The sequence below is a fragment of the Podarcis muralis genome, chromosome 6 (genome assembly GCF_964188315.1).
Source record: "Podarcis muralis chromosome 6, rPodMur119.hap1.1, whole genome shotgun sequence".
Classification (NCBI taxonomy): domain Eukaryota; kingdom Metazoa; phylum Chordata; class Lepidosauria; order Squamata; family Lacertidae; genus Podarcis; species Podarcis muralis.
The window spans coordinates 47,872,688-47,890,177 of NC_135660.1; the positions used below are offsets into that span (position 1 = coordinate 47,872,688).

The window sequence follows — 17,490 nt, forward strand, 5'->3', positions numbered from 1 at the left end:
TTTAGCCATTTTAATAACTGCGGCCTGCACTGGGCAGCTTAAGGGCCTGCCCACTGCAACTTGAGCAGCCACCTCTGCCACCTCTGCTCCCCGCAGCTACCACCATCATCACCGCCACCATCACACTTCCTTCCCTCTCTTAGTAAGTCGACGGAAGCAAGTGATGATTGAGTGAGTGTGAGTGTGAGGAGGGCTTTCTGATGACTAGAGAATTTCTGAGGCGTTCTTCAACTTCCTTTGCTTCAAGAAGTCTGACTAACGCTTTACTGAGCATCGCCTCTGCGTTCCCTCTTCCTGGGGGAGGGAATCTCCTCTCTCTCTTTTTCTCTCTCTCCACGAGCGGGCACGGCTTAGCAAGAAGAGGCGTGCCAGCTTGGGAACGTTTCTGTGACGTCAGTCGCCTTATATGGACAGCGCCGCGCGGCTCCGGCGTTTCATTCAGATAAATTGCCTCTTCTTGTAAGCGGAATCCCCTGACCGGAGTTACGCGAAGAAATGCAAAGGCTGGGAGGGGCGCGCCGCAGCCAGGAGGGGCATTAAAAGGAAGCGGGTTGGCAGCCCCTCCGGCTCCGTTTTAAAAGCAAAAAAAGGCGGGGTGCCTGTTTCCAGACCCGCTTAGCTTAATCGCTGCCTGGCTGCGCTACTTTCCCGAGCCTCCCCGAGGGAAGGGAACTATAGGGGGCAGAAGGCGACGATGAAGGTAACCGCTCTTGACTCCCGGCAGCTCAAGCAGCTCCTGCGGAAGGAGCCCGCCGGCTGCCTGGTCTTGGATTGCAGACCGTACCTCTCCTACTCGGCCTCCTGCCTCCGCGGATCGCTCAACGTGAACCTCAACTCGGTGGTGATCCGCCGCGCCCACGGGCGGCCCGTGCCCTTGCACTTCGTGGTGCCCGACGAAGCGGCCCGAGGGCGGCTGCTCCTGCCTGGGGCTTGCCCGGAGGAGGAAGAGGAGGAAAGGGAAGGGGACGCTGCGGTGCCCTCCCGGCGGCTGCTGACGGCCGTGGTCGTCCTGGATCAAAACACCCGGCACTGGCGGAAGCTGAAGAAGGAGAGCACGGCGCAGATCGTGCTGAACACGCTGCTGGCCAGCCTGCCGGAGACCGGAGCGAGGGTCTGCTTCCTGCGAGGTGAGGGGCGGCCCGAGGGAGAGAGGCGAGGACGGGGAGCCGCGGGGGCTTTGGAGGGTTGCTTTAGTGGCGGAGTTTGGTGGGAGCCTCTCCTCCCGGCCAAAGAGTTCTGCGAGTCATTTCCCTCGCCTGCACGACGGCTAAGGAGCCGGAGCCCGCTGCCTGCCCTAGAAGGCGAGATCTCGGGGTAAGAAAGAGAGGAGCGGTCGGGAAGGCAGCGAGGTGTAGCCGCCTTCTGTTGCTCGGCCTCCTCGCGCTTTTGGTTAGGACGTCCGCCGACCGAAGTCTGGTCCTGCTTGGCTCGCCTCGCCTGTTTCCTTAATTTAACGCGAATGCAATCATAGTTTCACGCGAATCAGCCCGTCCCCTCAGCATCCCATGCCAGGAACCTGGAGACCCCCCCCCCCCGGTTAGTGTTTGAGGAGGAGGCGCTGATGTTGGATAAGGAATGCCGGGCTGCAAAGCTTTTGCAGATCTCGAGAGAGGCCGTGGGTTCCTCGCCTAAAGCAACGTGTGTCTTGGAGAGTGCTGCCAAGGCACTCGCACGGCGTAGGGAATCACGACTAGAGGCTTGCTGCTGCTAGGTGGATATAGACAGATAAATGGTTTGTATTTCCCCCTTTCCAGACTCCCTCCCCCCTTCTCCCCAAAGATTTCCCCATCAACGGACAAGAGATAAATCAGCTGGTGGTGAAAATAAAACAGCTTAAAATTTAATAGGTGCATTGAAATGATGTTCAGTTGTCTAGTGAAGGGAAATTTGCGTGACTAATTACGGTCAGTATCCGCACTGGGTTAAAACATCAAACATCCATCTAAAGAGAAATGTGGGATTGGGGGGATTCAGAGTTTTAGAATAAATTACCCCTGTGGACACGGGCAAGTATCCCGAACTCCAAAATGCTGGACACTATTAAAGTGTTCCTGGACTGCTCAGTAATAGTATAATCTTTGAGTAAATTTATCGGAAATGCTGTATACTAATACACGGGATGGGTTGGAGGTAGAAACCAAGGTTTATAATACATAATAATGCCCCTGCTCTTTTAATAAAAAGGAGTTCAGCAGTGTAAAAACTCAGCAGTGCCCTCTAAAGGGCAGTTTCCTCTAAATTACGAAATTAAAAAGAAATATAGATGCCCATGTGCACTCTTCCAGTGTCTCCCAAGACATGCAAATGCCAACGGTCATAGATGCCAACCTCTTTTCCACCTAAATTGTGAGGGTGGGGAAAGTAAACAATTGCCTCTTTGTATGTAGCAGAATAGGACAGAGAGTTAATATGGGAGCTGGTCCTGTTAAAGGTGCTGCATGTTTTTATCCAAACTTCCTGCAGGTTCGATCTGCCTTGTGTGAAAATGGCAAAGTCCATTTTAATCACTGAGCATGAAGCAAACTTTCTGCATACAGTGTGTGCCTAATTCAAGTGGACTTCACATTTGCCCTTACCCCTATATATAAAGAACGTAGATGTACAGAAAGATTGTGGAAGTCTTGTGGCCCTATCTATGGAGCTAAGCGGGTGTGGGGCAGAGGAATGTGGTAGTGGTACCGCTTTCTTTCAAGGAGTGACCTTTGCACCACAAACTTCATGAGGTGAAGCTGCTAATACGTTCCCTTCCAAAGCTCCTTATTGCCACCCTGAAGCTTGGCTGCAGCTCTCTTCACCCCCCTCCCCTACATATTGCAAGATAAGAAACCTTTTTTTATTTTTAGACAGTGTTCACAACTTGGTTCAGCTTTGGGTTATTCAGTGGCTTTGCCTACAGCACTTTAGCACAACATTAAATTCTTCTGGACGCCAATCATATCAAAGTCCCGTCCTCCACAAAAACTTCCTGCCATCCAGTCCTTAGGCATGCTGGTATGGCAAATTCTGTGCGGCTATTTGCTTTGAATTCTTCCAATCCACATTTAAAGAGCTCGCTTTTATTCTAGGCCATCTATGTAGACCCCATACCTTTAAAGCATATTCTCCCCCCTCCCCAAAGAATTATGGGCACAGTAGCTGGTTAAAAGGGTTGCTGGGAACGACGGTGCCCAGAATTCTGAATGCCTGCCGATAGCAAGTGATTTTATAAAACGAAAATGAAGAGCATTTAAGAGTGTGCTGCCACAGTAGGAAACTATCTTTTTGAAAAGCGAGCCTGTAGTCTGAATGCAATCTTAAGTTGCACATCCTTAAATAGAACGCTCTGTTGTTGCCACAGGTTTCCATCTTCCAGAAGCTGGCTAAATTGGCGAATTCTGTGTGAGTCACAAGCTCTTGAGACTCTTTCTATATTTTTAGTTCCGTTTGAATGTTCACTATGAAGTAACAGAAGAGTCCCGGGGTTTATCCCAAGGGTTTTGTCTGAACTGTGACATGAGAGAGAAAATTCATGGTTGAATGGAATGAAGTTTTCCAATTGGGGTTGGACTTAGGCAGTCCTAGTGAGATAAAGGTGTGAGTCAGAACTCTTGTCAGCCACCATAAACGCAGCCTCGCTCTTCAGGGAATTGTTTTTACTGCGGAATGACACAATCCTTTTCAGCAGCACCCCTTTTTTTATATAAACTTCCAGCCCTCGTTAATTCATTGTATTTCATATGCGGCAATGTTTAAATTTGTGATAGGCTTTATCGTTTAAATTGTCAGCCTTGGGCAGGGGGCATCCTCAAAGGGTCTAGTGTGGGCTCTTTCCCCCACCTATAAAATAAGCAGTCATTTTTCATGAGAGAGGTTGCAGCTGTAAATGTCAATAAAAATAATGCTGGATTCTTCTGCCACTTTGCTATGCATAGGATTTTAATCATTGGTGGTGAAAATGAAGCCTATCCCTCTCACAAGATGAGTAATGTAGCATTAGCAGAAATAATAGCAACAGAGTTCAGCCAGTGGGGGAGCAGAAGTGTGTGCCTGTGTTTGTGAGAGAAAGAACTGGAGGACTTGAAAAGGTGACTCACTTTAAGAACTGCCTGCAAATCTCCTGATCCCCAAAGGCTCCTGGTTTTCTATTAGCCTCCTGAGCAAAGGCACCAGCCACCCAAGATAAATCCATTTGGCTGGTTCCCTTGGTTTGTGAATCCATGGGCATAAAATTGAGGAAAGCTCACCATATAAAATCCCTATAAATAAACTGTCAGGAGTTATAGAAAGAGGATGTGGAATGAAATAGCATTATATTTCAGAACGAGGTCGAGGAGAAAACCTGGCTTCTAACAATAACAGTTTTCACGGCCTTCTTGAAAACCCATACAGAGCCCTGTTCAGGTGACCACAGTACTCTGAAATGAGCTGTTGCTCCAGAATAGTTGTGTCTTCTCCCATTCTGCTGAGTGATAAGGAGAATTTTTTTTCATTCAGCAAATATGTGATAGATCAATGTAATCTCTTTTTAAAAAAAATATTCAGAGCTTTAGTTGATAGGGGGACACATTCTCTGTTACTGTTTTGTTAGGCTCAGCTAGTAGCTTTTAACAAGGGTAAACTGGAATTTTAAATGCAGGATAATTAAGCTTCTGCGTTCTGGCTGGATTAAATGAATCTGTAAAAGAGGCTCCATGCAATTTACTGAAGCCCACACTTCCACTGACTTTGGACTGGTTCCTTAGTTCTGTATTTCCTCACTGTCAATATCCTGCTAAGAATGTTTCAGCACGCAGCTACTCAAGGACATAGATTACAGGGGTCAGCAAACTTTCAGCAGGGGGCTTGTCCACTGTCCCTCAGACATTGTGGGGGCCAGACTATATTTGGAGGGGGGGGGATGAATGAATTCCTATGCACCACAAATAACCCCAAGATGCATTTTAAATAAAAGCACAGATTCTACTCATGTAAAAACACCAGGCAGGCCCCACAAATAACCCAGAGGTGCATTTTAAATAAAAGGACACATTCTACTCATGATTCTGATTTAGAAGATGATTGGGCCGGATACGGCCCCCGGGCCTTAGTATGCCTACCCATGGCATAGAATATGTAGCAGGATAGAAATCTTAAGAGAGAGGGGTTTAAAATGCTGGCCTTTAAGATCCTAGGTGTGATTCCTTAGGTAGAGTTTCAGAACGTCAATTTATCCATTGCTGCAATTTATCTTTGAGAAGATGTAGCAGTGTAGTGCAGCACTTTCCATGACAGTTACTCACTGAAACAAGTTATGGGTTTTGTTTCCCAAGTAAACATATCCTTTCAGAGACCTGAACAAAAGACATATAAATCCATGTAGTATAACTTGTGTTTGAAAGCAGAGGTTTGCTCAAGGTGTAGTTGATTTGCATGCTTCACAGTTTCATCCAAGGTCTGAGCTTAACAGATACGCTCATTTTCACTAATTGTGCAGAGAACATAACTAATTTATCTCACAGTAAAAAAACCCAAAGCACTCATCTGGGTCTGTTTTGTTGTCTGAGCCCATCATAGGATTTAATTAAGTTTTATGGCTCTTAATGGATCCATTTCATTTACCATAACACAACAGAATGGAAGTTATTAATCAGTACAGAACAGCCTCTCGGAACTTGCCCTTCCTCAAATGGATGCAAACATGAAGCTGTATGATAATAAATGTCTCAGAAGTAAATGGAGAATTGTTGGTGTTAGCCTTAATCTTTGAAACAGAGTCAGCTGATTTCTGCTGGCAAAGAATCACAATCTCTATCACTAACCTTTAATTGCCATACTGTTTTTCTTTTGATTGTGGTTATTTAGCTGCAGTGTTAGAAAATGGGTTAGAAAAACTAGGAGCCAAATAGCTCCTGGGATCTGGGTTGTGGGCGCCGAAACAGAATGTCTAGTCGCCATGGGTGGGGGTGTATGTCAGCAACACTTAAGTGACACATTGTTCATACAGTCATACCTCGAGATAAATACGCTTCAGGTTGAGCACATTACTTCTGGGTTTCGCCGCTTGCGCATGCGCAGACGGTCAAAATGACATCATGCGCGGAAGCAGCGAAACTCCGCTCGCGCAGACGCACTGTCGCGTCTTACGTTCTGTTCGGGATGCAAACAAGGCTCCGGAACAGATCCTGTTCGCATCCTGAGGTACCACTGTACAGTGGTACCTCAGGTTAAGTACTTAATTCGTTCCGGAGGTCCGTACTTAACCTGAAACTGTTCTTAACCTGAAGCACCACTTTAGCTAATGGGGCCTCCTGCTGCTGCCATGCTGTGGGAGGCCGATTTCTGTTCTATTTCTGGGTTAGCGGAGTCTGTAACCTGAAGCATATGTAACCTGAAGCGTATGTAACCTGAGGTACCACTGTATCACATTTTTAGCAGAAATTGTTAATACAGTACATGTTTAATTTGGTATTTACATTAAAAATATTGGTACCACACCTCAGTTTTCAAAACGCTGTATCTTTATTGTTAAACTCCTTAACATAAAGTTTGAGGCTTCAAAGCACATACATTTCAGTAATCCTTGAGGGTCAGCCAAGTGCAAAAAATGGCACCCAGACTTTTGGAGATGCTCGCAAATGGAGAATCTTCAGGCACAAAGCGCCTGGTGCCCTGCTAATTTTGAGCCCTGTTCAGCTGTGGTAGGAAAAACTTCCCCACTTATTTATAAAATGTTCATCATGCAGTGAGAACTATCACAGCCTCAAATTAATTGACGATCAGGAACAGTTGAAACTATTCCCCCCCCCCAGACACACACTTCTGAACCCTATTAATTGACATTTCTTTGTTTGCTTCTTTCTCCTCAGGAGGCTACGAAACCTTTTATTTGCAGTATCCTGAGTTTTGCATAGATGTAAAACCCATACCCCAAGAGAGACCTGAAACGGAGAGAAGCACCAGCAGCCTCTACGAGAAGCCGTGCATCCACCACAAACCAGCATACGATCAGGTGTGTTGAGGGGAAGATATGACTAATCCCACCCACGCTCTGGCTCCTCGGGGGCTCTTCCTGTCATCATCCTGTTCGTAGCTGACTAGTTCACTCTTTTATTCATGTCTGGCAATATGACAAAAGGACTCGGCGTGCATGTTTGTCATGTTTCAAATAAGAAGTCTGAGTGTGATGCACTTTTGAAGACAAGTGGCCTTAAAATGAAGAGAGATAGATGCCGTCAAAGCCACCTATCCCCCCCCCTTCTTCTTCCCTAATATGTAAAGAGTTTCTAACTCTTAAGAACTGTATAGTGACACCTTCCTGCTCTCACCTTTACCCCAAGGAGCTATACATGCTTCACTCCCTCACAACAGTCCTGTAAGGTAGTTTAGCCTGAGAGACTGCATATTGCCAAGGGTTCACCCAGCAACCTTTCAAGCTGAGTGGGGATTTATTATTCCCAAAGGTGATATATTAAAAAGAGGTTTTCTGACACCTTATGAAATATGAATGGTGTCTTGGCTTGGTTTTCTGGGCACTAAATATAATGCTTTGACGTTTTCTAGCATGTAGCTTCTTTTCTTGTTTATCGCCTTCTATTCACAAAGGGGGAGAAGACTTGAGTGGCTGAGAGCAGCAGGGAAGAGTGTTGTGTTTCTGACGTGGCAGGGCTGAGGGCCCCATGCTGATTCTGGTTTGGGAGGCTAAGACAGCTTGAAGTCAGAGGAGGCACATGCCAGCTGCCATCCTGCAATTATTAATTAGGCACGCATGAAAAGAGTGTCATGCTAAGCCCAGTAATGCGTTCATGTTTTTCTTTCAATTTGAACTTTAAAACAAATGCACACAGTGCATAGCATTGTCAAGATACCTTTGAAGCTTCTGGTTAAAGTACATCATGCCTACCAGGCTCCGTCAAGAGACACTGAACAGGCTTTGTGTCTACATTTTTAGTATGATTCTGTGGAAAAAAACTTGCCCCTGCATTTTTTTCATCATGGTGACGGAATGGACAAGTAAAAATCCTTTTGGTGTGTGCTTCATGGGGGGGGGGGGGGAAGGCATAAGGAAACCCACGAGTGAAATTGCTCATGATACCACACATGGCAAATGTGAATGAGAAAAACCAAATCCGCTGATTTTTCGTAAGGAGTGTTCTGTTACAGTGGTTTGCTGGTAAGCTACCATATTAGCCTATATGGGTGGATAAGTGGTTGACCAGGACTCCCTATCAGAGTCTTTGCATTGCTCACAACCCACAGGTCTTAAGGGGCAGTCCCTGCCAGTATGGAAGTAGCAGGGCTGGCAAAGCTATCATTGTGCCAAGACCACAACAGTAATTCTACCCCCACAGCAGGAACTGCACCTCTTGCAAAGTACTTCCTGTCTGGGTGCTACAGCTCTGATCTCAGTGATGTCTGGAAAACACCCTAAAATTGTCCAAAGCTCAGCCCCTGCTGTCTGTGTTCTACTGCGTCTCTCTGTGTGTGGAAGAAAAAACAGCAAACGAGAGCCTATAATTATATGCGGTTCCTTGTCTTCCAGGGTGGCCCAGTGGAGATCCTTCCTTTCCTGTACCTTGGCAGTGCCTACCATGCTTCCAAGTGCGAGTCCCTAGCCAATCTGAACATTACAGCACTCCTGAACGTCTCCAGGAAGAGCTCCGAGCCCTTTACGGATCAATACTGCTATAAATGGATTCCGGTGGAGGACAATCACACAGCAGACATCAGCTCACACTTCCAGGAAGCAATAGAATTTATTGGTAGGTGTATTTCTCTATTGAAGTTAATAGTGACCTCTATGGAGGCCGCCATCAGAGACCAAACCGCATGTCCTGATATACATTTTGTTGGGGCTAAGGAAAAAGCCCTTCCAGAGCCTGTGATCAGGCTTCGCAGCTCTCTCACTTACCAGGAGGTGCATCTCCTTCCTGCCGCTTCTGTAGGGTGGTTAAAATATTTCATTACAGGGAAGCTTTGGGTGATAAATGGCTGTAGAGCAGGGTTTCCGAAACTTTGTTTTTGGACTACAATTCCTATCATCCCTGACCAGTAGCCCCATATATATAAGGGGGGAGGCTTTTAAAAAAAGAAGAAGAAGAAAATGATTTCACTGTGTTAAACTCATTTTGCAACCCGCCTTGAGCTAACTGAGGAAAGGTGAGGTATAAACTACAGAAAAACTACTGTGGCATAGGCCTCTGTGGGCTAGATGCATCTCTCAGCCGGCAAACATGCAAGCGTACTGTAAGTGAGGCTGCATAGTGGGGACGGGTGGTGAAGCAAGGTGTTCTCTGTGACAAGGGAAGGAGTATTTAATGTGCATGACTGGAAAAGAAGAGTCTGGGGTGCTGACCTCTGACCCAGGGCCATTTGAGATACGTAGAGAGGGCAGGATTACTAAATGATAGAAATGACTATGTCTGCCAGTGTGCCACAAGCAGTGTAACTACGTCCGTTGCTTAAGAAAAAGCTGCACAAACCTGTAGGCATGGTTCTACAGAGACCTTGCTTTTTTGTCCATTTTTTAAAAGGAGAAACAACAGCTTTTTCCAATCTACCTGAGCCGTAAATCAGGGAGTCCTTGGTTCAAATTTTGTTCCTAAAGCTAGCCACTGTCTCTGTATGGGTTTAACAAAGCTGACCTACCTTAGAGTGTTGTTGTGAGAATTACTGAAAATGTTAAGTGCTTTACATTTAGTGCAAGTACTATTATTTTAATGTCTGTTAATACAGTACTGTACCCTAAGCTTGGTAGCAGGAAGCAGTTTAGGACACATTATTGCATTAACAAGCATTAAAATAATGATTATGTTAAAATATATGAAACAGTAACTCCATATTGAAGATGAGAAGTTTGAGGATTCAAGGAATGTTAAGATAGATGGATACTTCAATTATTACGGCATGCCTTTGAGGATGTGACCCCCCAGAGCAGAATGCAGTAAGATGAAATGTGGGTAATATATTTCTCACGCCAGCCAAACAGGGCCAGTTCTATTTTTAATCAACACGTTTTGCACAAGAAGCTTATTTTCAGAATTTTCCTTTTAATCTTATAACAATAATTGAATTGTGTGAGTAACTTGGGGGCCTCCCATTGCGTAAAATGGTGGTTCTGCCTCAGCCATTTATAGCCTGACTTAAATCCAAGTGCCACTTATCAAGGGTTATAATTAGAGATGTTAGGCTACTTTATTGTGCATTTTGTGGTAGAAACCCCAGGAACCCAGGGACTTTACATCCCTGCTCGAAATGCATGCTGAGTGTCTACCAAAAAGGCCCACAAAAGGTGGGGACAGAAGCAGTACATTTCATGCTCTTACCCAATGGGAAAATAGGCACATCTCCTCATCAGATGGGAGGGAACATGCAGCAAGCCCGCACCTTTTGCCGCAAGGTCTGTGCTGCTTTCGAAAAGAACCAAACTGTGAATTCAGTTCTTTTGTGGCATTGTAGTATTTGCCTTATTACACATCTGTTGCCATAGTTCGGCTAGATGAGGGGAAGGCAAACCTCTTAACTTTATCCAAGTGTGATTAATCTACCCTATAGCTATTAAGTTTTGTCATTTGAACAAATGCGTTAAATGCTTCAGCCGGTGTTGGTGAATAAAGTGGAAATTTCTTCTCTGGCATTCTGACATTAATTCCATTTGTGGAACACCTTCTGTCAGCCCACTACCTCTTTAGGACAATTGTTTGCAGAATGTTATGCTGCCATTGTGGGCATCCACTTATAGTGACAGCTAACATATTCAATGCATCATCACCACCCTCTTCTGTTCTTCTTTTTCTTTAGATTGCACCAGACGGGCAGGGGGTAAGATCTTGGTGCATTGTGAAGCTGGAATTTCCCGCTCTCCCACTATCTGTATGGCATATCTGATGAAAATGAGAAAGTTCCGCCTGGAGGAGGCTTTTGATTACATCAAGCAACGTAGGAGTCTGATCTCACCAAACTTTGGCTTCATGGGCCAGCTGCTACAGTATGAGTCAGAAATATTGTCCTCGACTCCCAGCCCTCCTGTTGCCTCTTGCAAAAGGGATGCTGTGTCTTTCTTCACCGAAGAGCTGGCTTTGGGCAAAAGCTTCGAAGGCTCCTGTTTTGCTTTTCCTACCTCAGTTTTGAATTCCGTGCCCATTCACTCACCTGTCCACCAGCTAAATATTGCTGCATCTTCATCCTGCTGGACCCTCCTGGGAACAAGAGACAATACAGTCCCATGAGCCTGGTAGAGAGTAAAATGATACATTTCACCTACATGCAATACAGAGGACCTCATGAATTTCACCTGGAACTGGACACTTGAGGGGCTGTCTATACCTGGAAGGGGGAAAAGTCATTTTACATTGAGATGGAGTCTTTGTTCAGTGCATTTAAGTTTGGGGGGTAGCTATGCCATTTCAGGTTGTTAACTTGTGCTGAGTCTAGCCAACTCCTGCTGTAGCTCAAATTGTCCTAGGCTTGTGCTTTGAAGATAATTCTTCCTCTTCCCAGAAGTAGATGCCCTTCGTTATGGCTGAACATAAGTGTATGGACACTGGCTAGATCAGGCTTTCAAAAGAAGGAATGTTTTTTTAAAAATAAAAGTTGTGCACTGTTTAAGGGTTTTTTAGAATAAATTCTGGACTGTTTGTGCACCCACTACTATACTTCCAGACTACGCTGGGGTAGAGAGAACGCCGCATAAAGTCAGTCTGGTCTGATTGCTTCTCCGTTGCTGTCTCCCTCCCTCTCTTTTAATTATAGCCTTGTTTTAAAAGTGTAAGCAATAAACAGCTGTGTCAGGAAAGCAGAGCTGTAATGAAAAGCACAATTTACAAAAGAAGCAAACACTGACATTTCGGTGATGGCAGAAACTTGAATGTTTGCTTTTTCCTGTTGTGTGTGTTTTTAATATGTACTACACCATAGGCTGCAAGTGGGTTAGAAGGTAGGAGCAGAAGACTTCTTTCTTCCCACATCCAATGACCATTGCTTACTGCTGTACGACTGGGGTCAGGTTTATCCTTCCCCAGAGGCCTTGGGTGCTTGTCAGTTTCTAGTCTGGATAACAAAACGAGGTAGTCTTGCCAAGAGGAACTTGTGCACGTCCCAAGGCTGCAACATCATAGGGGTTCCACTCTTTCTCATCCAGTTGAATCCAGCTTGTGTTTCCAGAGATGCCTTATTTCCAGGGGATGTTTCATTCTTAAAACGCCATGGTCCTATCAAAACACAAGAGGTTTCCCTTGTTACACTGGGAACACCTGCTATGTTCTATTTCAGCCCTGAACACTATAGTAGAACCCTACCAACTCTGTAACTGGATGTAGCAACACATATTCCCAAATGGTACCACTAGAACTGTGTGCGGCTGGCATATAGTGGCCATGTTGCACCTACCCTTTGAGTGAAGTATAGTCAAATTCAGGCTGATGGTGTGCACAGATGTACTGTTACTCGGGGGGGGGGTGAATTGCTGACCTTCCAGGTGTTGTTGGACATCTGCATTGGCATGAGCTTCAGACAGCATGGCCAAATCAGAGGTGATGAACGTTGATAGTCCCACAACATCAGGAAGGCTACACATTTTCCACACTGGCTAATCTTCCTGAAATCCCGTGGTTGAAAGTTCAAGTAGGGTTCTGCAATGCAGAACCTGTGTTCTACAGCTTTATTTTGGCTTGATGCAAATGGCCAAAGCAGACTGGTTCAGTTGCAGTTCAGTAACGGCCATGTGTAGGACATACTGCTGAGCTAACAGGCTGCAAAAAATAAATGGGTGGAGCTGCACAGGTTGTTCACAGGCCATATTGTCTCCCCACTCCAGACTTGGACCTCTGTTGAGAGATGACTGCCTCCTCTTCTAACAGTATGCACTCACTAAAGAGCAGCAAAGAAGGAATTTTAAAAGAGCAGGCAGTTCTACAGCAGTTGGTTATGTAAAGGAATGCTTGAATTTTTTTTAATGCTTATCCAATGAAAATTTCTTTTTCTCTTTTCATTGCAATTAGATTTACTGTATTTTAAGATTTTAAGAAAAAGTTGGAAGGGGGCAGCTTGCAAACAATGCATCTCCCCATTGAAGTGTTATCCATTTATATATTACGTGGTCTTGTTGAACGTCATGTGGCTTGCTTTTCCCTGTATTGATTGATCTCTTCCATAACACATTTCTGGCTGTGGAATAACATTATTTCCAAGCCAACTGGGGTCCTTTTTTCCAGGGGATCTGTGTGTCTAGCTTGTATGTCTACAGGTGGCTCAATGTGCTGCTGTTGCTTTGTTCAGTCACATTTTTTTCTAAATGTGAGAAATGGCAATAACTGCCTGGAAAACTTGTGAATGTGAATATGAGAATTTTTTTTAAAAAAAAGAAAATAAAAACGTAAAAAAATAACAGAATTTGTTCCGTGGATTATATGCACCAAGTCAGACAACATGTGAAAATATTATCTGCAAGGTTCAAGATGCAATTCATAGAATGGAAAACTAAATGCTATCTGAATCTGCAGTGTGTATTAAGTGACATTTGGGTACGAATGCCTCATGTTTGGGTAACTGAATATTTGCAGAGCAAGTGTTCATAAAGCAGGACCCTCATGTATAGAACACTGCATTTCTTACATTATATTGGGCCTTGGCATTTTAAGTACAGTTGAACCTTGGATCTCAAACGTCTTGGCTCCCAAACAAATCTGCTCCCAAACAATTGAAACCCAGAAGTGAGTGTTCCAGTTTTTGAACATTTTTTGGAAGCCGAACATCCAGTGTGGCTTCCGATTGGCTGCAGGATGCTCCTGCAGCCAATCGGAAGCCGTGCCCTGGTTTTCGAATGGTTCCAGGAGTCGAACGGACTCCTGGAACACATTCTGTTTGAGAACCAAGGTACAACTGTATGTGCTAGTTCCCTGACATAATACTACTAATCATTTATGTAGGTCTAAATCCAACACAGAATTAGGTATGCTAGTCAAACATATGTACTGTATATGTTTTAGTTTAGGCCACAGTGATCTAGGGCAGGTGTCACCCAGTCTGCCAGTACATCCTATGGTCTTTGTGAAAGGTCCCTGGTTAATACCCCTCAAAAACCCACAATGCACAAATAGACTGCTTACTCTTCCTGCTCAGTTTCTGTTTGCACAGGCTCGGCCTCTCCTATATTGAACATGCCCTTTTAAACATGCCCACAAGACTGGATATGCACTCTTCCATCTCTGCGATTGAGCATGGCAGTGGCTGATGTAGGTGATGTTTCTCAAAATTTCAGATGTGCCCACTAACCCAAAAAAGCTTGGCAACCCCTGATCTGGGGTGTTCAAAGCATTTCACAAATACTCAACCATGCAACCATCCTGTAAGCTATGAATATTATTTTTGTTTTGCAGAGATGGGACTGAGATCAAGAAGTAACAGCTTGCTTAAGACTACCTGTTGCAATTATTGCTGAAATCAAGATTTGGTGTGTCTGGTTCACATTATGCTGTAACAGAAAGATAAAGAATACAGTTGCACCAAGGATGAATTAGGTTCATCAGTTTTCCTTTCTTACGCCCCTTCTTTTATGCATTGATGATGAAAAGTGATGCCACCTCATTCTTACTGTTGCAAGAAAAGGCATTTGCCATGAATATGGGGAAGTAGGAATTTGGGTGGCATTACCACCAGCCTCACGCATTTCAGTTCTCTTGACATTTGTGCTCTATCACATCGCCAGCTTGCTCTGAGACATGAGTAAATTAAATTTTCCAAATGAGGACTATGAATATAGCTGAGGAGGTGGGGTTGAGTCATCTGAGTGAATCAAATGAGGGCACACAAGTAACGGGGGATTGCAATTGCAGCATCCCATTTTGTTTTCTATCTGTATCAAAATGATGAGGCCATTTTGCTCTGGCTTTTCCAGCTTGCAAACAGAGCTGCTCTGCTATTCATAGAGTGTATTAAGATTAGGAGAGAAATTCCATTTTCCATTACCAGCAATGATGCATTTTCCTCCCTTGTCTGCAGCCTGATATATGTGCAAACTGTGTGGGCGCTTCACAAAAACTATATTGAATTTTACAGACACTGGCTCTGGGCTTGGACAACCTCACCTGATTCATATGTCACAGAGAAACAGAACCGGATGTCATCAGCATACTAATGCTGAGACCCAACAGCTTCATAGAGTTAAACGGTACAGGGGCAAGATTGGGGACCCACAAAGCATAGTTATGGTGGTGCCAATAGGCAGTCCTCTAATGCTACTCCCTGAAACCAACCCTGCAGGTAGGAAGAGAATCGCTGAAGAACACTGCTTGCAATTTTTATCTTGCAGAGTCAGTCCAAAAAGAGACAGTGCCCAGTGGTATAAAAAAAAACTACTGAGAGATTGCATCAGAATTACACAGCCATGCTCCATCTATCCCTCTCTTGAGAAAGGTCATCCACCATGATGGACGAAACCATCAGATCAGAACCTTGACTGAAATGGGTCTAGATCAGCATTGGGAAACTCTTGGTTTTCCAGATGTTGTTGAATTACAACTCACATCATCCCTGGCCATTGGCTATGTTTGCTGGGTCTGATGGGAGCTGCAGTTCAGCAACATCTGGAGGGCCAAAGGTTCATCACACCTGGTCTAGATAATCAATAGCCTCCAACAATACTTTCAGTTGTGCTGCCACAACTGTCTCAGTTATGTTGCTCAAAAAGTGGGTATTAATGACAGGATGATAGTTGTCTAAAACTATTGAATCCAGGGTGGACATTTCCAGGATGGTAATACTATTGTCTCCTTAAAGGCAGCAGGCACCACTCCCCTATATAGAGATGGATTCACCACACCTTGGACCCATCCAATAAACACACACCCCTCTAGCAATCAGCCAAGAAGGGCAATGGTCTGGATGGAACCTGGTCAGCCTCATTCCTACAAGTACCTTGTCCGCATCATCAGAGTGGATCAACTGATGCCAAATATGAGGATTGGATATACCACTGGATACCTCAGCTGGATTTGCAGTCAGAGCAACATCAAGGTCTCCATGGAGAAGAGCAATTTTATCTTCAAAGGCTCTTCTCAAAGAGTAGCAGCAGGTTGCTGAGTGCCAAAGCTGCATTCGTGGAGGACGATGATAAGGCTGGCCCAGGCAGGCAGTTTCTTGTAAATAATATAATGTTCTATTAATCCCACAACTCATTTTGAAAAAGAAAATAAATCTTAGTATTATGTCTATAGGAACATGTCTGTCTATACCACAGGAATTGGGAAGGAAATCTTAAAAATAGGCAGCTACCTTACATTGCAGACCCCAGTGTAAAAGATCCATAGAACTTTTCATAAATTAAATAAGTGTGTGTGTGTTTCTTTTCTTATAGTTTCATATCCCCATCTAGTGTTCTGTATTTTATTGTATCATACTTGCAAAAAAGAAGAAGAGAATAAATAAATCCTAAATCCACATTACTTCAAAACCCAAATAAAAGGAGGAGTTTGAATTGCATCAGTGGGGGTGCTGGGGAAGAGGAAGGGACCTGGAAAACAGGTGAATGACAAAATCTGAACCTGTACTTCTGTTTTGCAGTGCCATCTTTGTCATCACATCCAGGTTTCCATCTGCTGGATTCTGATATATTTAAGCACTAATAGAAGGTGATTGGGCCGGATCTGGCCCCCGGGCCTAAGTTCGCCTACCCATGATTTAACGCATTGCCTGGTCAATAGGTACATTCTCCACTTACAAACTGTGACATGTGCCGGCAAGTTATGTAACACATCCTCAAATTATGACTTGAGGTTATGCAGATGGAGTAGACAAAGTACACAATTCCCCACTCACCCTCTCAATAGGTGCACATTTTCCACAATGCCAGACAGATGTGCACCCCCGGCTAGCTTGTGTGCGCATTATCCATTCAATTCATACTGACTCCAAGTTCTTTATGGTGTAAACCTGCAATGTTGGCTGCAAATTGTTGGCTGATTCTTCTTCCCTACCCTCTGTAAAATGTCATGTACTTGAAATCAAAAGGTACCAGTCAACACACTTTCTACAATGGCTTAATAGTCTATGCAGAGCACATTGTCAGCCACTCTGCAGCTAAGTAAACAATGTCAGGCCCCAGGTGGGCGGAAAAAAATGTCTGTGCTACTGAACACTAAAGAGTTGACACGGTTCAGCTTGCTAAATCCAGCTGTGAAGAGCAGCTGGTTTTCTGGCCTTCAGCAGGGTGGATGCAGAGGGATATGCTTCGGAGAATTGATCAGGGGGGCACTCCTAGGGAAGAGGAAAGACAGAAGATGTTTTGTTCTGCCTGCTATGGCAGTCATAAAGTGGGCCTCTGACAGTTCTGATTGCTCCCAACAGCTGGGAAGAACACTGGCTTTGCTTTTTGTTCTTTGGGCATTTGCCTGAGATGACTTGGAGAAGTGGCTTGAAAAAGTGGAGAGGAGGGGCAGCAGGGGGAGAAGTGTGGGGAGAGAGAGAGACCTTAAGGAAGGAACAGGAAGCTCTGAAGAAAGTGTATGGCTCATGGGATTCTGTTTATGCCTTTTTTTTTTT

At 44.6% G+C, this 17,490-nt stretch overlaps 1 protein-coding gene across 1 annotated transcript; it reads left to right on the forward strand.

Moving 5' to 3' along the window:
* The first annotated feature begins 424 nt into the window (after window positions 1–424).
* DUSP5 (dual specificity phosphatase 5) lies at window positions 425–13,339 on the forward strand. The gene is made up of 4 exons (XM_028730318.2): window positions 425–1,127; window positions 6,825–6,967; window positions 8,498–8,717; window positions 10,756–13,339. The coding sequence occupies exons 1-4, from the start codon at window positions 695–697 to the stop codon at window positions 11,181–11,183; spliced, it is 1,224 nt and encodes a 407-aa protein (XP_028586151.2). The 5' UTR covers window positions 425–694; the 3' UTR covers window positions 11,184–13,339.
* The last annotated feature ends 4,151 nt before the right edge of the window (window positions 13,340–17,490 follow it).

Coding starts and splice junctions, on each gene's coding strand:
- DUSP5 (XM_028730318.2), top strand. CDS start 695: ATGAAGGTAACCGCTCTTGACTCCCGGCAGCTCAAGCAGCTCCTGCGG. Junction 6,968..8,497: donor ACAAACCAGCATACGATCAG/GTGTGTTGAGGG, acceptor CTTGTCTTCCAG/GGTGGCCCAGTGGAGATCCT. Junction 8,718..10,755: donor GGAAGCAATAGAATTTATTG/GTAGGTGTATTT, acceptor CTTTTTCTTTAG/ATTGCACCAGACGGGCAGGG.